This window comes from Falco peregrinus, chromosome 3, assembly GCF_023634155.1.
Source record: "Falco peregrinus isolate bFalPer1 chromosome 3, bFalPer1.pri, whole genome shotgun sequence".
NCBI lineage: Eukaryota > Metazoa > Chordata > Aves > Falconiformes > Falconidae > Falco > Falco peregrinus.
This window is the reverse complement of record NC_073723.1, coordinates 32,244,055-32,267,432: the sequence shown is the minus strand read 5'-3', so window position 1 is coordinate 32,267,432 and position 23,378 is coordinate 32,244,055. Positions and strand designations below refer to the sequence as shown.

At 37.8% G+C, this 23,378-nt stretch overlaps 1 protein-coding gene across 4 annotated transcripts; it reads left to right on the top strand.

Moving 5' to 3' along the window:
• The first annotated feature begins 1,735 nt into the window (after positions 1 to 1,735).
• On the top strand, positions 1,736 to 23,347 carry CIBAR1 (CBY1 interacting BAR domain containing 1). 4 transcript variants are annotated; one of them, XM_055798509.1, is made up of 9 exons: positions 1,736 to 1,838; positions 3,841 to 4,075; positions 6,632 to 6,700; positions 11,004 to 11,105; positions 14,715 to 14,819; positions 15,986 to 16,099; positions 17,698 to 17,817; positions 22,536 to 22,631; positions 23,211 to 23,347. In XM_055798509.1, exons 1-9 carry the CDS (start codon positions 1,807 to 1,809, stop codon positions 23,214 to 23,216), a joined length of 879 nt encoding a protein of 292 aa, XP_055654484.1. In that variant the 5' UTR covers positions 1,736 to 1,806; the 3' UTR covers positions 23,217 to 23,347. The 4 variants fall into 4 exon arrangements, with proteins under 4 accessions (XP_055654484.1, XP_055654483.1, XP_055654482.1 ...); XM_055798508.1 differs by having other exon boundaries at positions 22,533 to 22,631; XM_055798507.1 differs by having other exon boundaries at positions 22,536 to 23,347.
• The last annotated feature ends 31 nt before the right edge of the window (positions 23,348 to 23,378 follow it).

Here is a 23,378-nt window from a genome sequence, read left to right as displayed (position 1 = left end):
TAAGCACTGAAAAACAGGATGCTAAGTGAGCAAAAAACAGTGGAAAAACCCGCCAACATTCAACAGGATAAGCCTTGCTCTGGTATGTCAATTGTTTGCATACAGGATAAAGTGCTTAGACATAATTGGAGCTAGGCAGAAGAATCAAGACTAAAAGGGAATGGTATGTCTCAGAAAGTGTTCGAAGTAAACAATATGCAGACAATATGAACTAGATAACTGAAGGGGACTTTGGGGGGCTTTTTTGGGGAAAAAAAATTCCTGCAAAATAATCTACCCAGAGACAAGATCATATTGCACTCCGATAACAGTGTGACATGGTAGAGACGGATGATAGAGTTGTAATTCCATGGTAGTTATGTGTAATGTGTAAGACTTGAATGCTAAATTCAAATCTTGCTACTGTATGAAGAATTACTGAATTTCACATTAATAATAGAGACGTAATTATTAGCTAAGTCATTTAACTGATTTATTATATTATTAATAGTGGGTTGATTTAACAATAAACATTATAGCCTCTCAAGCCTGCAGTCAAAAGAAGTTAACAACTTCAGGTAACAGCTGACCTTTCACCCCGCATCCTCTGAAGAACATTTTGGGATTAGATGTATTAGTCTGCCAAGTCCTTAAGGGGTGCAAGCCTTCGGGGCAAATTTTACCAGTGATGTTACAAACTTTCCTTAAGGAAAAATGGCACCATTTCATTTTAGATTAGTTGGTGCGAACCACTAAATAGATCTAAAGAGATCTGCATTCTTTGAAGCGTAGTTTGCTTTAGGTGAATTAAAGCTTCGGTTTAAATGATCTAATCAATCTGCTTTTAACAGGAAAAAAAAATGACGAAAAGTTAAAAACCAAATCGTAACTAAAGCAGTATCTATCCACATGCGCAGGCAAGCCTATGCATTTTCTCATGCGTGCTAACACTTGTCTAAGTAGTTCTCTCTCCTGTGTTGCTGTATTTTCCAGTGGGTTTGTGTTGGACACCACACAATTCCTCCCTTCCCTGCAGGAGCCTTTTCCACGCTGGCCTTGCACACCCCTTGCTGGGACTGTGCCAGCAGCCTTTCTTCAGTGCTGAGGCAGCATGCTGCCCACAGAGTTCCTAAGTCACATTCCCAATACACTGTCGTTACAGAGAAGAGATTTGGGTGGGTTTTTTAAGTGGATTCCCCCCCCCCCCCCCTTTTTTTTTTCTTTAAAGACCTTTCCTGGTGCTCCATGGGATTTTTCCCTACAGCTGCCCAACCTCAGCAGCTCCCACTCAGAGATGGCAGACAGGTAGGCTGCTTGCCCTGGTACTGCCTCTCACTTGCCAAGCCTAGATTTGCACAAAAAGGGCATTTACAAAACAAATTGAGTTTTCAGACTTTTTGTTTGGTTGGTTGGGGGTTTTGGGGGGTTTGTTGGTTGGTTGGTTGGTTGGTTTTTGGGGTTTTTTTTTGTTTAATGAGACAGGCTCGAGGTTTCTGCTCCGGTGCCTGTCAGGGCCTTGGCGCTGCACTTCTCCTGGGGACAGCCAGCTCGGGAGCTGGAGACCCCTGCCCCCGCCGGCAGGGCCGGGGCTGTTCCGCGGTGGGCTGCCGGCCTGCCAGGGCCGCCAGGTCTACTCGGACCAGACCCCCCGGCGAGCCACCTACCCCGCGGCGGCGGCGAGGCCGCAGCCCGCCCGCAGGCGGCGGGGCCGGGGCGGGCCTGGGGCGGGGCCGGGCCCAGGGAGGGCGGGCGGCGGGTGGTGGCCATGGAAACGGAGCGCACGCGGAGCGCCGCCCTCTTTCCCGCCGGGCCGCCGCCGCCGCCGCCATGATGCTGCTGGGCCGCGGGCTGGACGCCAGGTAACGGGGCGGTGAGGGGCTGCGGCGGGGGAGGCCCTGGGGTGCCGCCGCCTCGGTGCCTGTTGCGGGTCTCTGCCTGTGCTCCCGGGGGCTGGCGTTGCGTCGGCTGGCGGCGTCGCGTAGCCGTGCCGGGCAGGGGAGGAGGCCCTGTTTCAGGCAGGGTACCCAGGGAGTGCCGTGGCGGTCTGGGGGCGATGCGGGCCTAGTCCCCCAGACCCCCAGGTCAGGCAGCTGACGTCCCTGAGCGTGGGGGATCCGCCTCTGTTTTCCTCAGGTAAAGGCCGCAAAACTTTTTTAGGCTTAGTATGCTATGTAAAGATGAAGACTTGCCAGTTTAATAGGGCCTCTGGCAGATAATTTTGTGGCCGCCTCTAAGCGGTCACAAATAATTAGGAGGGGGGAAAAAAACCCAGCTTTTCACAGCCCCATCTAAGGAAATGTAGTGTTGCATGCCTTAAAATTAAATATTACTTGCATGGGAGTACTGTGAGATCAAAATTGTAAAATAGGGGAGGGAAGTGTGCTTAAGGCTTCCCCCGGGAGAGGTGCACTTGCTGACATTAACACCTTCCAGTAAAATAGGAAAGATGTACCTTTTACTGAAGACTTTATCAGATAGTATTGATTTTGAAAACCAACTTTATTAATACTTAATGAGACTCTTACTGGCCCATTCACTGGCTGAAACCATTCCTATTCAAATGGTTCTATGCTCAAGCATATCCTAGAGGACTGAACAACTTGGAATTTTATTTTTTCATGGAACAAAATCTCTTTTGAATAGTCTTCTAGAATGCTTGTCATGAAGCAACACAGCTGGAGTTTTGCCTGCAGCAGAACTTTGGCCTGAAATATTTTTTCTGAAGAGTTCCTGAAAAAAGGTGGTTTTCATTTGTATTGACTGCATTGCTGTTTAGTTTTAAAGTATTAAATTTCTTCCAGTTTTTCTGATGTTCATGTGCCCTGATATTAAGTCAATATTTAAGCATTGGTCAGCATTTGGAGTTGGGATAGCTTAAGGATGTGAAGGAAATTTCTGTTTCTGTTCCTTACCAAGACAGTGGTACGAGTGAATTGTCTTGCTAAGAATTCCAGCGCTTCGCATGCATCCCCTCATGCAGACCATGGAGACTTCTTAGAACCCAGTATTTGGCAATTTCTGTTAGCCAAATTGTCCTGTAGTTGATTCAGTCAGATCAACAACTGGCATGAATTCACTGACACTGATTTGGTTTAATAGTATCACTGAAGCATAGCTAAAGCAAGATCAAATGATGTAGGAATAGGAAGGCAAAATATAAAGTGAAATATATGAATTAAAATTTCAGAATGACTTCTGTAGATCATTAATAATGAAACATACAGGCAGTTGTTTCAAATAAAAAAAAGAATATCATTTAAAAGAAAATAATTTGTTGGTGTAATGAGTGTCCTTTCAGTGCTTTTAGAGTTTTCACTGCTGTAGTTGTGTCCGTTCACTTTTCTTGTCTAATTCTCAGGGATATTTATCCTCTGTAGTGCAGACCAGGAGCAGTTTGGTGCCTGTTCACAATTTAAAGAACATTTAATACCTTTATGTGTTTGCCCTCTACTGCCTAATTTCTCCAACTACTGACTTGTCTGTTTAGATTGCAAGACTCCGGCAGGAGCTGTATGACCCAGTCTTGTCTGAGACCCAAAGGCATTACCACTATGTTAGTGATTAATACCAACAGCAATAGTGAGCTTTTGCTTAACCACAGGAGGAAAACCTCTGACCTGGTTTTTGTGATTTGGGATTTCCTCTATTGGATCTTTATTTCTAACTATAAATCCTGGGGTTTTTGTTTGTTATCCATTTGTAAATAAGCACGTATTACATGTAGATTTCTATTTTGCACTGAAATGAGATGTCCAAATAATGCATAAATTCATAACATTATAATTATATAGGTTTTTTCCTGTATGTCTTGTAAACAACTCTACCCTTCTTATTTTCTACTTATTTTTCTTTGGTACCCAGGGACAATCAGACTAGACAAATACAAGATGCTGTTTCAAATGTGGAAAAACATTTTGGTGAATTGTGCCAAATATTTGCTGGATATGTACGTAAAACTGCCAGACTACGAGACAAAGCAGATCTTCTAGTAAATGAAATATATGCATATGCAGCCACAGAGACACCAAACTTAAAAGTTGGACTGAAAAACTTTGCAGATGAATTTTCCAGACTTCAGGATTATCGCCAGGCAGAGGTACAAAATTAAAGCTGTACATGTTGTGTTTGCCATCTGAACTTTTCAGTTGCTTATCTGTGATTAAAAGGGAAAAGATATACTCTGCAATCATGAGAGAAAACACTTCTAAATATATTAGTGGCACTTTTAAATATATTAGTGGCAGAGCAGGATAGGCTGCCAAAGCTGTCATCATTCACTCTGCTAATAACTTAGTGAAAACTGCCAGCGATTAGTCCTGTTGAAGTCAGTGAAACTATACATATGAGCACCCACAGAATTTGAGACAGCAAGTCTTTTGCTGGTCTTAAGGCTTTGGATTATGATTTATGGTTAAGAAAATGTTTTTTTAATTTTGTGGCTTGAGTTCTGTAGCAGCAGCTGAGGTAAAGTCAGTCATTTTCCTTTTGCTGAGTCTGTTACCAGCAGCAGTATTGAAGAGAATAGTAACTGGAATCCTTCACTGGGCACTGACAGCCTCTCTGAGGTACTGTCAGGGTCCACTGTACATTTCATAAATCTGTAGTTCAACACAAAAAGTACAAACTTGATTTGGACCACGTGTGACAATATAGTCACATTTCTGCTAGATAAGTGAGTGTAAAGAAAGGTGTTTATGCCACCTACACACCTATGTGTGGGGCGAGTCAAACTGTAACTTCTGATTCAATATTCCAAATGCTGAGATTTAGGAAAAAGTAAATTCATTCACATGTACTCAAAATAGGTTTTTGAGTACATATCTATTCTTTCAGTAGGACATAGAAACTTCCCGTTTATAGTTTTGAAAAGCTAAGAACTGTAATTTTAAAAAGACTGAAGTAGGTGACATTCTTGATATTTTCAGATAGGACTTAAAAAAACCCCTGAAACACCAGTCATCTTTCTGTATTAACAAAGCAGAGAAAGAAAACCTTTTAGAAGTAGTTAATCTATGAGGTATCTGGTCTACTAAGTGGAGGGTTTGAAAAACAAGAAATACACGTGGATCTTTAACAGTGTATTTAGGGCCAGATTTTTAAGTAGTAAGAAATCCAAGAGTGTGGATAGTGCAAAATGGTGGGTTTTTTTCATATGCTTTTTAGGCATTTGCCTCCAGCTGAGCCACACATAGGTCCTTATGCTTTAATTGATGTAATAGCAATTTATCCCTCTATTAGTAGGGTAAATTTGTATGGTGGCCAAAGTTGTACATGAAGTCAGACTGTGTGATCTTTTTTTCCACCTTGGAACTGTGAATCTGCAATTTTGAGGTACCTATGTAACAACTTCAGTTTTGCTTCTTTTAATCATGTTCTAAAAGCTGACGTCTGGCCTACATTTTCATACCATGCCTACCCACAAACCACCACTGCCCTTTGAGGGAGAAAAGGCAGAAGCAGCAAAGGAAAAGAGAAGCTTTTAGCCTTTAAATCAAATTCTCCTTTGCTTATGAAAACCAAATAGATTATCTCAGATTTATTTCTTTTGGGCATCAGGTTAATTAAGAGTTTTCATATATATTGACAGTATGGGCAAGAGATAATTAGCTTATAAGGGTTATGGATTTCTATTTTTCAACTGCAGTGCTAGATACATAAATGCTGAGGTGTGAGGTACTTCCAGAACATGTGGAAGGGTAAGCAAGCAAGACAGGCAGGTTATTTGGTATGTCTATATCATCTGCTTCATTTAGAGCCCTACTGCCCTATTCCATTCTATTCTATTGGTAGTTTAGGTGAAATTGTTTGACAGTGCACTGATAGAGTGCAGTAGAGGAGAAACGTTTGCTCAGTTGGCATAGATATTGGCTGACTGGTGACTGCCAGTTTAGAGGAGAGTGTAATGCCTGCCCCTTTCTAGTACAGGTAAGCACCTTGCCCTAATTTGGATGCAGCAGCGATGGGGCAGATGACTCACTGGTCCAAAGTCATCAGCAGCTTACGCTGGGACCACTTGGGCAGTATTGTCAATTCGACAAGCAGGCAGGTCTTATCCTATTATCTGTCTGGCCATATGGAGCTGTTTTTCTGACTAGGAGAACTGAAGCAAAAATTCAGATGCACTCATGTGTGAGAGCATTCATGCATTTTACACAACCTGTTGTTGGTATTTTTAATATTTTCAATACCTACAATGCTGTTTCCATTATTTTTAAGAACTGAAGTGTTGCATTTCTAACAGTATGTTTGATACCAGATGGCTTAGTCCATAATCTATCAAGTGTAGTGCAAATACACTGATCTTTGCCTTCAGACAGAAAGCTACAGATCTCCAAGATGCAGTGTTTGATGTGTTTAGTACTGAGTTGTTAGAATCTCTGTGTTTCATTTGTCTTGATGTATTGCCAATGATAAAAAAGGAATTCTACTAGAAATGAGCTTGAGCTGCTCAAAATACAAATGATCTACTGGTTAATTTAATATATTGTAGTTTTTGGAATATTTTTGAACCTCCATCTCACTATATTTTCATCATATATGGACTAAATTCCTAATAAGATGAGTCACTAGGAAATTAATTGATTCCTATTTCTGCACACCATAGATATGGATGATTTTAGTGACGTGATTTTTTTTTTTTTTTTTTTGATAGGTTGATAGGCTTGAAGCCAAGGTTGTTGAACCTCTGAAAAGCTACGGGACCATAGTGAAACTTAAAAGGGTAGGTTAAATGTCTGTTTTCCCACAAGGTACATTTTGGTGTTCCGGCCGCTCAGTTGAAAACTTCTACTTTGGGGCAGGGGGGGTGGGGGGTGTTCCAATTTTTCATATTACAATAATCGGTCAAAATTATATAGTAATACATCTGAATTGAAGCTATATATATGTTGGAGGAAAAAGTTTTGATGTGAAGGCAAGAATATTCAGACTCTTGGAGCACAATCAAATGCTAAAAAAAGGCATGCAGGATAGTGTGAAACTTCTGGATAGTGCAAATTCAGGACATGTTTCTTTATAAATAATGCCATTCTATTATTATTATTCAGAGTTCCAAAAGGTGAATTACATGTAATGCTTTTGGCTCTTAGTCATCTGTATGCTGCCTTTAACAGCTTTTCTGACTTGGAAGGTTCTACATTGAAGTTCATAACGTAGAAGACACTTTTTGAAACTGATAAATAGGTAGTGGCCTGAATCCCTCTGTCCTGCAGAGTCATCAGGATGACCTGAAGATACACAAAAAAACCTGAGGTCTCTTGATTCACTGTGTTCGGGAAACAGTGTATATAGGGGTTGAAAATGTTCCCACAAAATATCTGAAAATTTCCTCCAGGAGGGATAAGCTTAAGCAAGTAAATTTTAATAAGCAGATACTGAATTATAGGATCAAATAGTTCATTGTAACACTTGTATATTATATAGAGGGTAACTTCATCCTGTAAACTCAAATCTGTAATTAATGTATATATCTGTATCATTATTTGATGGTATTTTACAAACAAAAATGTTACAATGTGTTCATCAGGGTTAATTTGAGTACATTGTGGCATTGCCTCTCAAACTAGCATTTTTCATGGTTTTGTTCTTGTGTCTTTTCAGTACCGTGAGGAACAGAGTATGGTATTTGGAACTTACTGCACAGCTATCTCAATTGTTAGAGAAACAAATTATGAAGGAATTGCATCCTGTACTTGAGTGGTACTACGTGAGGTAGTCCTTAACAGAGTTGTAGACTATAGAGCCTGTATCCTAGATTTTAGTATCTAAATAGTTCACCATGAACACAGTTTGTGAGACCTAGAACTGAGTATTATAGGATATAAATGTTGAGGGTAGAAGACAAGTTTCATGTGTTTGTAGGCAGTGGCATTGCTGAGGAGACACAGAGCACTACAGCAATGCTTGGGGCTTCCAGAAGATACCATCTTGAGGTGCATTGCCACTGATAGCCAGTAAATGCGGAGGACAGAAGCAACTGAAGGCAGGTCATCCTTTGCAACAGTGAATGGCATTTTCTGTTGTCTTTGCCTTTCAGAATGCCAGAAAGCATTACATAATGTTTATCTTGGTGACTGCCAGGAGTACAAGAGCATTCTTCAGCTGCAGATGGGATTAACTATTTTATCAACTTAACCTTTGAACTAAGAGAGACTTTAGTAAAGATGTAGCCCATTATTTTTTTTTCCCCTGCCCAATACAGTAAACCTTGATTAAAACTTCAACTGTCTGGTCTTCAGTTATAATCTCTAATACTGTGACATTCGAGGTTTGTTACTCATGTAAAGCTAGCACAGGGTGCTAACTGTAGGACTGCTTTACCTGTAACTACATTAGCTGATTAAGTTAAAACTAGGTAGAATATGTCATTATAGCACTCTATAAAAAAGGAGATGTTCTCACTGCTACTTAGTGGATCTGTTCCAGGATGTACACAAGCTATTTTTGTGCTGCATCTAAAAAGAACTGTTGCTGTTTCTGTGGGGTAAGACATCAATGTCCTGTGATACCAAATGCTTTAAAGTGGCCCAGGTCAATCAGAATACTGTTGTTGTCCTTTAACTGCTAATGCAATTAAATAGTTTCATTCACATGCCCTGGTTTACTATGCTGAGTAGCTCACTGGGGCAGGATTTTGCACCTTCAGTGGAATCTAGTGTAATATTCTTGTCCTGTAATGCAGCTTAATTGTAGGATTTTAGGATTTCTTTCTGTTTCATTGTTCTGTATATCAATCTTCACTTTTCTGCTTTTTGGCAACTCTTGTTCCCAGTTCCTTTTCTTCATATAAAACAGGACATCATAAAACCAAGGTAATCCACCTGCAGAAGAAAGGATTGGTTTGCTTTAACTTCAGTGACTAAAGCAGGTAACAGTACAGTGATGAGGATCTGCCAGCTCATTGTTTGGTGGACAGACTGTAGCTGTACTTCTGTATGATTTGAAATTAGATGGTTGACCAGAGTTCTTATGTGTATCTTGAATTCATAATTTAAAGCCAGGGGGACTATGAATAATTTTGTATTCTCTGTACCTGTCCTTTTTCTCACTGGCTGTTACATTCCATTCCATTTCTCCGTGGGTTTAATTAAAGTGTATTTTCCAAAGCCATACCAAATCTTGCTCTGACGACACTGGAGGGGAATATAGGATAGTCTGTGGTAGTTAGTGTTTAGTTGATGTTTGTGGTGGTTTTTTTTAAAATGAAAGACTTCACCCAATTTTTGGTTCTTGTTATACGTTCCACTGAGATCAAAGAGCTCTGTGATGCTATTTTTTTCTGGATGAAGGTATTTAGATGCTAGTAAAACCAATTTTTCATTCTTTTCAGTTAGCTAGTAGTGCAGACCTTAATTATTTCACCATAATGGCATTTCCCCCAGCTTTGGCTAGCAGAAAGGCCTATTTGATGGCTGCTGTTGCTACAGAGAACAGAGGTAGGGAAGAGAACAGTGCAGTCTCTGTGGATATTTCCAAAGTCACTATGGGCTAGAAAGAAAATACTAAATTTTGCAATGGCAACTGCAGTGGTTTCCTTAGCATTCTCAAGGATACTTTGCATGAAAGTCAGAACCCTTTCAGCCAACCATTACATCTGATTGACTGTTTTAAATGGTGGCTAGAAAGTGCTGTTAGCAGGGCTCAGTCATTAAGTAACACTAAACGTGCAGCTGTGACCATACAAACCTGCTTTGTTCTGTGGCAAAAATAAATACATTTTTCTCTTTCTCTACATTTAATTTCAAATATCCAAAAAACAACAGCAAAAATAGTTTTGGTGGGCTAAAGATGCAATTGTTTTATCAGAAGCCAGCTCTGTGTCCCTTAAGGTAAAGCAAAATAACAGTGGTATACACAAGGACATACAAACAGACAGAAAGGATAGAAGGAAGAAACTGCATGTTTCTTCAGATTCATTATTGAAGAAATGGCACTCTTGAAACTTGGCACACTTGTGCTTGTCATTGACCAGTGATCAGGGTCACAGGATCACAAAACTTTTTGAAGAAGACACATTATTTATTGCATGTCTTTGAGGGTGAAGGAGACCTACAACCATGTTAAAATTCTGAAATCCAAGGAAGGAGCACAGAAAACTTAGCCTTAATCCACTCTGTTCTGGACTGGTAGAGAAACAGGAACTGGTCTTTTTAGAGGAAATGATGGTTTGAAATGCATGCCCAGTTCTTGCCTTGGATTTTGTTAGACAATGCCTTTGGGCTGTATTTCTGCTTGTTCTAAGGTACTGCTCCTTTAAATTAGAGCCATCAAAATTAATGTCATTTCCCATACCAGCATCAATGGAGTGATAAATATCTGACTGACAATTTTAGATTACCTGTATGCCAAACTATTTGCAAAACACAGGTTTTTTGAACAAGGATTTGAGAGCAGTATGTAAACATTCTTAAATGGTCACAGACCTTCCTAGATGTACACCCTACTTCTTTGGAAATGAGGAGCAAAAATATTTATCCACAATTTCTTCCTTTTCTAGATCAGTAAGTTTCATCTTCTCCAGCTACACCATTAGTAGGATATTTTGTTCCAAATGTATTTAAACACCATAATCTCTGTGTACAGTTTTGTGTTCTTCGTAACTTCTCATTGGTACTGACTGCTGCCTGTTACAGTTTTCTCTTAACAATTTATTTGATACTACTTCTTATTTCTAAGTACCACCTTTATTCCACTGCTAAGCCTGGAATGGGCCCATCTTCTTACTGCGTCAGGGATTTCAGCTTTTGATCATCTATACTTTTCATGAAAAGCTGTAAATGTATTTTTCTTTTCCCCCACATTTTAAGTTATAGTATGTGCCACAGAGTGTTGTTAAAGGTGCTAAACTCTCTTGGCCCCCATTGATTTCTCTTTCAGGGGAACATTTAAGGGCAAGATCAGTAAACCTGGTTTTATTTAAAGCAGAAGTTTTGTTCATGTTTTCTAGGCAATGCATGTGTGAAGAAAAGTGCATTTGGTATTATCGTAGATGTATTTCAATCGTGTCTAAAACATTTTATTTCCAGGATGATCTCAAAGCAACTTTAACAGCAAAGAACCGAGAAGCCAAGCAGTTATCTCAACTGGAAAAGACACGCCAGCGGAATCCATCAGATCGACACATTATTGTATCCTGTATCTCTAGTGGCTATAAGAAATATTTTTTAAAACTTCTCATGAATTAAACTATTGTGTTTAGAAAGTAACAAGAAAAGAAGGGTCTTTAGAGAGACTGTTTCCTATGTTGAATCTTTTCTTAAATTTTACTATGAGTTAAGCTTCTAATAGCTGCTTCGTTACTCCCTTTTTGATTGAAAAGAAACTATGAATTATTTGATATGTTTATGCAAGAAAGGGAGGCATAAATTGCATCTAGGAATTTGGAGGGTTTGAAAAATGAGCGTAATCAGACAATTCCTTTTTTTATTTTATTGCTTTTCTCCCTGTTGTTTTGGTAGGTGTTGTGCTTCCTTTTACCTAGATGGGGCATGAGTTTGCTCCAGCTGTGAGACAAAGTATGAAAGGAAAATTTGTTATTCTGTTAGTAGAATACTCAACCAGACTACTCTTCCTTTCAAATGACAGTGACCCTTGCCAGTATGCTGTTCTGTATTATAGAGGGAGAAATTAAGCCTCCACAGAATTACCATTAAAATCTCATTGAAGTTGTAAACTCTGAAGCAATCTGAATCTAGGAAATAGCAAAATAAAGGGGATCAAGGCAATCTTCAGTCCCTTTATGCCTATATACAGCATTTAAATTCATGATGATGCGCTGTTTATTTTTTTGTTATGCTCTAGCATTGGATTCAGCTGTGAAGCTGTCCTATTTGTAGGATTTCATCAACTTTATTTCAGAAATTAGGATCTTTCTAGTGACTAGGGCATGGGACTGCAGAAAGTGAAAATGATTGTGATGGTCAAATGCCACCCAGGAGAATGACATTTTATTTTTGTCTCTGCCAAAGAATTCCCATTTAATATTAATCAAATCGGTTAAATAAAGTGACGACTAATTAGAATTCCTCATGTAATAGACACACAGATGTCAGCCATAGGGTTATAACTTGAGCTGTGATGCAGAGTTCTCTTCCATTACAATTAAAGGAGTAAATCGTAACAGCTATTCTCCCCAGAGGGAGACTGGTCCTGTTTTTCTCCCTTTTGCACTAATTCCCAGTTGATTTCATGGGTATATGGCTGACATCTAGCTTTTTTTCTTCTTGTCTCTTTGCACTAAGCTAATCCCAAACACCCTTCTGCGCCTTAGATTCTTGCAACACCTGTTTTCTGTACTTAAGACTTTGCCTGAAGAGTTATTAAATCTCAGTACAGTCTGGTTTTGCATATGGCCAAAGGCGCCAAACACTATGTGTCTGCATTTTAAAGTGATGAACGCAAAATGCATTAAAAAGTATTGGGAGCAGGAATATGTTCATTTGCTTTTGAGAATGTATGCAGGTCAGCTTTCGGGTCTGAGAGAGGCTTCACCATGTTTATTAGTGTAGCTGTTAAGCTCCAGTCTTGAGGAACTGTGATGTTTCACCAGCTGACAACTTTGGCCACAAGTAGCAAAGGTTCTGTACTCCCAGATTTCAAGTCCATCTTATGAAACACGGGGGTAATACAGCTTTGAAAATAAAGCCTTACCAGAATTTTTTAAAATACAAAAATGAATTTTTAAACATCAAAATTGATATTTTTTTCTGAAACAGCCTACCTACATTGTCTGGGGTTTTTTTGGTTTGTGGGTTTTTTTATGAATAAATAACCAAACCCCAGTCCAAAACAGTTTTCCTGAAATATTTTGGCCTGGATACCTGAATTCTAGCAAAGCTATTACACGCTGTGTAATGTCTTACAGCAGGAAGCTTCAGACAACATAATAACAGTGCCCTCCAAAGTATACAGAACTTTTGAAATACTAAATTTTGAAATATTAAAACCAGAAGTGAAAACATACTTTTATGAAATATTATTATTTTGCCTTTTTTTCCTTTACTAGTATTTCCAGTCACAGGTGAGCCTTCAGAAGAGAAAATATCAAACTGCAGACTATGCAGGTTTTGCAACTTTAGACATTTCACTCTACAACAAACAAAATTCCTTTCCCAAAGCATCTGCGCACAAAATCTGGCCAGTCTATTTAAGATGGATTGAGCAATAACATAACTGTATTTGTATGTGTAATGGCTGCTTATGCATGACAGCTGCCTTCATTTACAGAGAGTAACTGATTGTAATAATTGAGAATACACAAAATGTCTTGTCTTACTCCGTTTCCCTTCTGTGTTTTAGATGAAAGGCAGATGAACATGTGATCTTATGTACTACTAAAGATCATTACCAATTTTGCTAGCCTAGTAATGGCAGAGTTGCATCTATGACTTTTAAGCTGGTTTTCTAAGGAGATTGTTTCAAACTGATAATCCCATAATATAAGTTTACTAGTTCTTAACCAAAGAAAAAGAAGTGACACAGCATGCCTTATGCTGTAGGTTTCCATATACATGTAACACTAAAAACTAGATCATGGGAACTAGGCCTGTGGTGTCTATTTCCATCTTTAAAAAAAAAAAAAAAAGTTTCTCTCTGAAGTTGCAGTGTTGTAGAAATGGGAAGAATCCTACATCTTGAGTGTAGGATACAATTACTTGTTTGATACACTATTTCCAAGTCCCAGGACAGAATAGATTCCTGATGATGCTCACTGACAGAGTTTGTAAGTACTGTCTTGACTAATCTATAACGTTTGACCAATAATCTATTGAAAATTAAAGTTAGTCCCAAATTTTGCAGTCAAGTGCAAGCTCTTGCATCTTTTACATCATTATTTTGTAATAATACACAGTTCTCACAATTCTTCTTAACCAGAGTAGCTTCAATACCTTTATTTAAACGGTAATACGCATTTTTTGTACAGTTCATAGTTTTATCTAATTAAAATACATATCTAAAATGCTTTTTTTAGTAACAAAGTAAGAAAAACATGTATTGATGCATTAGGGATTGGCTGGTGTGTCACCTTCCCAGTGCCCTTTTGAAGATATGTTTCATAAAATATTTTAAAAATATAAAAATACTAGAAATATAAAATACCTGAAATGCTTTTGGATCTCAAAATTATACTAACTCTAGTCTGCTGATTGAGATACTTACGGGAGAAATGCATTAGTTCCTGCTGCTGCTCTATTGTCTATTTAAATAATTTATAAAAACCTAGTAAGACAAGGTTCTGCATGTGACTGGAAAAGATTTATTCTAGACCCAGCAGGCTGATTGGCCCTTGAAAATGAAAGGTGATCTTTCCTGCTCATCTGCAGCTCTGGCCTGTGCACTCCTGCCCTCTCCTTTACACCAGCTTAAAAAAAAACACATTAACTTTTCTGAAGAGTAAACACGTGTGCTGGGTTAATTCCCTGAACCCAGTCACTGTGTCATCAGTGGAGTGTCTGGGCTGGCTCAGTGGAATTAGCAGATGACTTACAGAAAATAGATTAGGGCAGTGGGACTTTAGCTACTGGCTGCAGCTAGTCATTTTTCATGTTTCAGATCAAAGTCATGACAGTGTAGAAGGCATTTTTATTTGTTTATTAAGCTACAAACAAATATACAAATACAGTAACACAGATGTGTTGTATTTGGAAAACCCAGACTGAAATGTTTTCATGGCAATTAGGGCAAATACCTTTGTATCAAATACAGGACTAATTTCACCTTTGTGTTTACTTAACCAGGCTGAAAGTGAATTGCAGAGAGCTTCACTGGATGCAACTCGAACAACTCGGCAATTAGAGGAAACCATTGATAACTTTGAGAAACAGAAAATAAAGGACATAAAAGTATGTATGCTCACATTTCAGTACGTGACATCACATTTCATCTTGCATAATAAATACTGTAGTTACTCTTTGGCAAGATTAGCAACATTTAGTATTAATTTAAGTCTACATAATGGGGTCTACATAAATACAAATCTTGTGGAATTCATAAATGCTTCATAATCATGAACTTTGCAATTAAAAAATCAGTTCATTATTCTTACAGTTTACTGAATTCAGAATTTTCTGTATCTGATTGTTTAGCGTCTGTACCTTGCAAAAGCTGCTGTATTCTACTTCACTGGTAGCTGCAATTGTTAGTGGAATGTTTTATGTGGATTAATATCAGCAAAATTAACAGAAATAGTGATAAGTAAAGAATATATTTATCCATGCTGAAATCTGTGTAGTTAAAAATTTTACTGATGAAGAAAGCACAATATGTTCAGTGACTGCAAGTAATCAAAGCTTTCATTTCTCTCTTTAGTGTCAGACATTCAGCTGGTTAAGTCACAATGACTATACAGACTGAAAAACACTTGCATTATGTAATCTCAAATTTAATTAAAAAATTGCTGAAGTGAGATACTTTTTTATTGGGAGAAAAAGACAGACTAAGCAAAGAATGAAAGATGGTTGAAATTCCCTCCCCCCCCGCCCCAACCAAGCCAACCAATGCTTGATGTTAAGAGTGCTATGAGGAAGACTGTGTGAGTTCTGACAATGTCATCATTAATTTTTTTTATATAGATAAATAATATTTTATTATATAAAATATATAATTATCTGTAAATTAGAGGTATGTATAGAATTTACAGATAACTTGTCCCCAGCCTGTTAAAAAAGATTGGTGTCAAAGCAAAAATCCACTGACTACATCTTGCAAGTATGTTATCAGGGAATAGCAAGTGAGTTTTCAGCATGGCATTTTTATTCCTACTGAGTCTCCTCTTCACTATTCAAGCGTTTACTTAGAATTTAGTATGAAATGACAACTGTGTAAGTGAAAGCCCAGCCAGCATATCTGTTTGATTTCTAAAATTCAGGTCCGACTACTTAAAAGTAGTAGGTATTGTGCAGTTATTTGTATCATATAAATACCAAGTACAGAATTCAGTACTTTCATGTATTTGAAGTGGAAATGTACTATACTGTATTAAGAAAATCTTGTTTTCATTTCCTTTTAGAACATATTTTCTGAATTTATAACTATTGAAATGTTATTCCATGGGAAAGCTTTAGAGATATATACTGCTGCCTACCAAAATATCCAAAATATTGATGAAAATGAAGATTTAGAGGTAAGATTGATTAAGATTTGCTTTTCAATTTACTTACTACATAAAAACAGTTTTCACACCAAGGCTTTACATGTCCCAGGCAGAAAATGCAACATATGTTTCAGATTTCCAGAACAAACTTCTTGTGTATCTGTAGCCCTTTTTTGCACTTCTCTAGCAAGAACACTCAAGTTTATAAACTGCAGAGATTTTAAAAACAGAGAACAATTGCAGTGGCAATCTAACCTTTCCCACAAAATACAGATTAGAAACTTTTCTGAAATTAAGTATCACTCCAAACTCAGCTAACATAGTTCTTAGAGAATACCTCTGCAGCGCATCTCACTGTAAAGATGCATAGTCGAAAGAATCTTACACTGCTCCGGTAAGATGTTCTAAGAACTAATTACTTCATTAAAAATCTCTCCCTCCTTTCCATTCTGAGTTTTGTTTGCTTGTTTTCATCTTTCAGTCATTGGGTTTTTTAGGCTGTTCTAGACTTAAGAGACATTTGTTACCAAATTACCTTGTGACAGTTACAGCTTCAAGTCATCAATTCTGTTCCCTTTGAGTTACTCTTTTTTTCCCCCAAGACATGTTTTTCAGTCCTTTATTTATTCTTGCAGTTCTTCTGGATGTTGGGCCTTCAGAGTTACAATCATTAAAACGTATGTTTCTGTATGTGTTCAGCTTGTCAAGAAAGTCAGATCATTTTTGGTCTTTTTTTGCAAATCTTACCAACAGTCCTAATTTTACTTTTTCCATAACGTAGCTCAGGACCAAGGATGGCAGTATTTGGTTAGCACAAGTCATATTGAGACTACTTGGTATTTTTAGTTCAGTTAAACTGTGTCATGGCAATTTTGGACTATGCTAGTTTCACAATTAAAATGTCAGGTGGCACCAATTAAAAACTCTAAGTCAATACTTTATCTTTCACGTAAAAATTTCTAATCTCATTTTAAATTTCCTGTTAATTGGGTAGTATTTACTTTCCATAAAAATACTGACTGACCATAATTCTACCATCTTCCTTGACTTCATTTGTGCAAGACTTTACTAAGAGCTTTATTATTTTTAGTATCAGGCTGTTGGTCTTATAATTTACTCTTTTGGCTATTGGAAAGAACTTGTAAATATAATGGATATTACCGTGTCCCCTGTATTCTAAGGGTTTTCCCAAATTTTTCTTGAGCTGAAGATTTAATATTTATTTTTTTTTATGTAGCTGTGACTGGCAGCAAGGATCTGCTTGTGAAGGGGCTTAAGTGTCCATCTCTCCAAGAAACAGACAGCCTGAAGGCAGTTGCTGGGGTTCATACATGTAGCTTAGCCTGAAACTCAGCAACATGTTAGTGGGAAACCACTGCAGTTTTCCACTTGCAAAACCCCCTCAGATCTCTGATGAATTTTTACTTTGACCACGTAAGGGTGTCGATATGTCTCAGGTTGAGCAAGGATGTCGTTTTAGCTAAGAGTGATCAATCAAACTGCTGATGCATATCTCTAGAGCAGGTTTAATTGTCTAATGCTGTGTTTTTGTTAGCTTCAGTTTTGATGCTTGCTAGTTTGCAAGCTGTATCATGGCACCCACATCACAGCTTTCTTCATCTGAACAGGTTTTTCGGAGCTCACTTTACCCACCAGACTATCAATCTCGCTTAGACATAGTTCGTGCAAATTCGAAGTCCCCCCTGCAAAGAACTGGCTCCTTAAAATCTTCATTGAGGACAGTACAGGTAAGGAAGAAAAATTAAATGCTACATCACTATATTAAACAAATGTCTTAAGTAGAGCCTTAGCTAATGTACGGGTACATGGATCCACTACCTTTACTCAGTTCAGGACAGTTAAAAAGGTAAAGAGACTTCCAAGAGCATAAAGATCACATTAAGCTTTTAATAACACAGCTTCTAAATACCAGTTTTATTTACGGAATAAATAAAATCAGCTTTTAAAGCTGTGTTGTTTACTTTTGAAAAGTGCCATTTCCAGCGATACTATTTCTTTCATCAACAAACTGGTATCTTGCACAGAAAAGATTTAAGAGCTCATTGTTAACAGAAGTGACATTCTTTAAATAACACTTGCATATTCTTAGTGTCAGTATCCAGATAGTAGAGTATGAATTCTCTGCCAGATCTTAACTCAAATAGTGATACCTGCTAGCAGCAGAGCAAACCCATGACCAACAGACCTTCCCTTTTATACTCTGAAAATTCAGAGCAGGTGAGGAAAAGGAGGATGAAATAAGTGAAACTGAGAAAGTGCCACTGCTTTTGAACCAGCTACCCTGCAAAAATCTTTGATAGGTTTTCAGCAGTAAACTTGCAGATATTGCAAAATGGCTAAATTTTTTCTTTCTTTATTGCAGCCTTAATCATGTAACTAAGATGATTCTTATCGCTGTTTTGGTTAAAGGCAAAGATAGCCAAATTGAAAACGTGCGCATCCCACTTTTCTTCTTTGGATAGAATCATGCATTGATACCGTAATACTAAAAAGGTTTCTTGACTTCATACACACCATTACCATTCTCTGCTGTTAACGCAGAAATAATCAATTATTACAGTTGAGTTGTTCTATTGTTGGAGTCACGCTATCCAAAAAAGATAAAAGAACCCAATGATTCAGTGCATGAAGGCCACCCTTGACTTTGAATAAGTTGGTGTCCTCCCTATCAAACAAGCAAATTTCACATTCAAGCTACTTCAGAAAAGTATTTACCCCACTCAGTTTTTTTGAAGACCAGAGGAAGCTGTCAAACATCTGTTGCCATCTTCCTTGAGAACTTCCTGCAGTGCTGTAAAGTTGTATCAAAGGTATAGAAGCATCTGTAATTCCTTTGAGATACCACAGGCAGCTATGTTTTTGACTCTCCAAAACCAGAGAAAACTGAATGTATGTACCCTGTGATTTCTCTCAAAGATGGAGTGAAACTCCATTTTGACTAACTTGCAGATTTACCTTACTCTTCTAGACCTGTCTTTTATCTGTATCTTCAGATGTTAAATGTTCTCATAACCCCTCACTGGAATATCTGAAAAGAATGGCAAGTCATCTAGACCCAGAGGGAAACTGCAGTGCATTTCAAAATAATGTCACCTTACTAGGTTATACAGAGTCTGCAGAGGGGGATCACGTGGCAGAAAAAAGGGGTAGAACACCTACTAATGCAGTTGCTATAGGGCAGTAAAGAAGCAGCAGGCATCCTGTTACCCACAGCCCCAATGCTGCCCTTCCTGATTCTGCAGATAGTATGTTGTTGAATTACAGTAAGGGCTCTCATCTCTGGAACCCACCAGACATCTCACTAGCAAAAAAATGCTGCATTCAGAAAAATCTTCAGGTGACTTGTTTTATCTTTCAGTGGATCCTTCACTCCTAAGTTTTCACAAGTCTGGTTTCACTCTACATGATAATAATTTATTGACTGTAGTGCAGTACTTTGGAGTTTTCAATTTGAAACAGTACAAATAATATGGTCCATAGTTCACAGAATCTCACAGACCAAGACTATGGGGGGGAGGACACACGACACAAACACTGACCCAGAAGGCAGGGGGTGGGGCAGAAAGTCCCTGCATACCAGATGGGATAAGCTGTGCCAGTAACACACCACTTGTGTTTTAGAGGATTTAGCACATACATCCTTGAATTCATTTCTGGTTCTGTGCACTACCTTTCTGTATTGCTTCCATATTAAAAATCTAAAGTACTCCTTGAGCTTGATTCATTTTTTTCACAAAGAGCTACCTTCTTTTAAAGTTCTGATGCCTTAACGTGATGTCATGTTGCTTTGTCAAGCAACATGGTAATCCAAGTGTGTCCTGTCAGTCCTGGTATGAGTATTCTGGAAGAAAAACTGTATGCTAAATTACAAAAAGCAGGAATTTGCAAAGACCACTATCTTTGTGTCCATCTTAATAGTTTTGTCCCTCTACTTTTTTCCCCCCCTTGACTTTCATAGGTGTTTTCAACTCTCACTCAGACTAGCTGAAGCAATTGAGTTACTAGTTTCTCCATCCTGCCAGGCCTCATTTCACAGGCAGTACTACAAAACCACAAGGAAAGGAGTAACGGGCAATCCTGTTGGAAAGAATGTCGCAAGCTGTACTGGCAGTACAATAAGACCTGCACTTTTTTTCATTTATATGCAATTAATATTATCAGGAGAGAAAACTTCTATGTGCCAGGAAAGCTGTTTTTCATAGGATGGCTCCCTATTATAAGAAAACCTCTTCGAGAGTTCCAGGCTTTTTTTTTAAACATGACTATTGCAGATACTTAGTTTTACACAAGTCCTGAAAACGCTATTTAAATTTTCATGACAGTCCTTCGTAAATCCCTTCACTTTGCACTTTACTTGACAGTTTATCTTCACCATTTAATTTTACTGATTCAGGTTTATATGCTATATTTTAGACAGAACTATTGCAGAAGAGAATGATGTTTTCCAGATACTTTAAATGAAGCTTAACTACACAAGTTTTATCCACATATATTTAATATAGCCAGCTGTTTTACACCTGCCGTCTAAGGCAGCAAAGTACGATTTTAACCGTGGTTGAAAATGTCTGCATCCAGGTGTTCCAACACTGCCCACTGTGTAAGACATGAAGGGAGAATTGCCATGCTTTTTGTAGTAGCACATGCAGTGAAATACGCAGCTTAACAGCTTAAGCAAGGACAGTCATCACCTATGTGCAAACTTACAAAAGAATTTATTTTCACATAAGGTTGTTTATGATGAGCAACAAGTTATCAGATTCCATTAAACTTTTTAAAGTATATTTTCAGCATGCAGTAATCAAAAATTAAATTTTCAAGTTACTGGCATGTTCTAGCTTTATGGCAAAATAACATGGATTTAAACTGCCTAATTTCCTTTCTCCTTTTCCTTACTCAGATCCGGTTTGGTTCTTTGGATAGCAGTCTTACCACCATCTCACCACCACCAATGATAATATTTAATTTACTGTTTAGTTAATTACACCATGGTCAAAGGTACTCAAGTAGCAAGCGGAAAAAGAAACATTAGAGCCAAAACAGCACCTCTTATTTCAGGAAGGGGGGGGATCTTATACTCAGAAAATAACTGAAGTTCTGCTTAAGAATTTCAGATGTTTTTAACTAGAAAAAACTTGGAAAATGAGTCTATCCATTGAAATGAAGCTACCTTAACAGGCTCAATCTGCAGCAGTCCTTAATCTCCAATTACAAATCAGTGTCATTGTCTTTTTCTTCTTTCACAGAAAGACTGCTGGTTTAGGCATTTATACTCAAGTTAACCCAGCTTCATCCAATGATTAACTCCATTTTCTGCTATGTTCAGAGAATTGTAAGCAAGCATTTGCTGCAAGCTAAATTAGGTACTTTGTGAGCATCAACAAGACTAAGGATCTTTCTGCTTTCATTAGTTCAATGATTGCAGTTTGCTTTATGCACACAAAAAAACTTTTGTTACATACATAGCTGTATGAATTATGAAATCTCAGAAGTCAATTTAATAACCAGCATTTAAGGACTTTTAAAATAGTGGGTTGTTTAAAAAAAAAAAAAAATTCAAGTTTTGTCTTCAATAAACTGAAGTTTTATTATATCACTGTATGTGAGAAAACTCAGAAAATATAACCAAAATTAGAGCTGCAGATGCCCTTAAGAGAGCTGCTGAACCTAAAATCATTTTTCAAAAGCATTCCAGATGCCTTGGATAACTATCATTGAGTTTAATGTTCCTTTTCTCATGGGGAAAGAAAAAAAAATACATATATTCTACTTTAAATTGTAAATGTTGCATCTTCTGTCAAGACTCTATCTTTAATAGAAATTAGATTGAGCCCTTATTAGAAAAAAGTATAGATTGCAGAATCTATCAGATGAGATGAAAGCTTGGCAGCTGGCACTTGTTTTTAATATTTGACAAACCAAAAAGGACTACAGTATCATTCTGATGGGCAGGGAAAGAAGTTCATGAATGAATCAAGACTCCTCTAGTAAAATTTGTCTAATTTATTCTCAGAAACAGCTTAGAGTAACAGTGTTTTCATTTCACTGAAGAGCTTTGATGTCTTCAAGATAAGATTATGCATTAATACTCATCTTCAGCCTGCTACTGCCTCAACAGCCAACCCAGAAAAAAACCTACCTTAAGACGGTGTTCATTTTTAATATCAATTCGATCAATGCATAGGTTTCCCTATCCTATAATAGTTCTCGGGACTATGAGGATTTTATTTTTTAGGGTTTTTAGAAATCATTACTGTATTTACATTCTGTGCACTGTATCTTTCTGTTGGCATTATGCATGTTACTGGAAGTTGAAGAGTTAAGGGATAAACAACTTCCCCCGCCTCCCCAAATGAAAAACCCACAAGTACTTAGACTGGGAATGCCAACAGAATGTTTTTCTTTCGGGAGAACTTGATTTACTTTTGTTCGATTTTTGTTTTAGCAGATTTCCAGCAGTCTGCTAAGAAAAGATGAAGAGGAAGAAGAGGAAGATGAAGAGGAAGAAGATGAGGAAGAAGAGGAATTAGATGCTACTAAGGAAGTGAGATAACAAAACTGTTCTAAGGTGGTTTTTTTTTGGTTGGAAAAAAAAATATCCCTTTACATAAAGGCTTTTGTGTGTTAATCAAAAACTTCACTGCAAAACTCCAAGAGCCACAAGAACTGGCACTAACAGTAGAGTGCCAGAGAACAAATGACCAGTTTCAAAGAACGGAACAAAATCTGCTTAAAATGTACAATTTCAGTAGCTAGAAAATTAAATATTTAAATAGAATCCTGTATTATGTTTGCATAGATGTTATACTGTAGTCACATTAGCTTAAAACTATATGATGAACAGTGTCCAAAAACTGCACTAAACTGAGAAGCAGTCATGAACCTATGGGTTCGCTTGTTACTTTGCCAATATATTACCTTATTCTGTAGATACACACCTCCTGGACTTACTAAGTCCTCTAGCTGTACCTGTTGTAATTATTGTTTTTATACATCCTAAAGTGACTGTAATCCTCAAGAAACTGATTACAGCAACGATCCTGTTAAATTTCATTTTGTTACTCACCTTGGATGGCAGAAGGCTGGGTGAAGTGTATTGTTTTCTCATTCTCGTTTTCCTCAGGCTTGACTAAGATGACTTTTGATTCCTTTACACATACAGAATGAACATTCACAAATAAGGATCTAGCCCAGTACCTACTTTTAATGCTGCTTTGCTTTTATATAAGTGCCTTCATAATAAAACTAGCTGATATTTTATACAGTTGACATTTTATTACATTTGTTGACA

Excerpts from the sequence above, each read along its gene's own strand:
- CIBAR1 (XM_055798506.1), top strand. The coding sequence starts at position 1,807 with ATGATGCTGCTGGGCCGCGGGCTGGACGCCAG. Across the intron at positions 1,839-3,840 it reads GGCCGCGGGCTGGACGCCAG|GGACAATCAGACTAGACAAA; the intron begins GTAACGGGGCGG and ends TTTGGTACCCAG. Across the intron at positions 11,106-14,714 it reads CATCAGATCGACACATTATT|GCTGAAAGTGAATTGCAGAG; the intron begins GTATCCTGTATC and ends TTACTTAACCAG.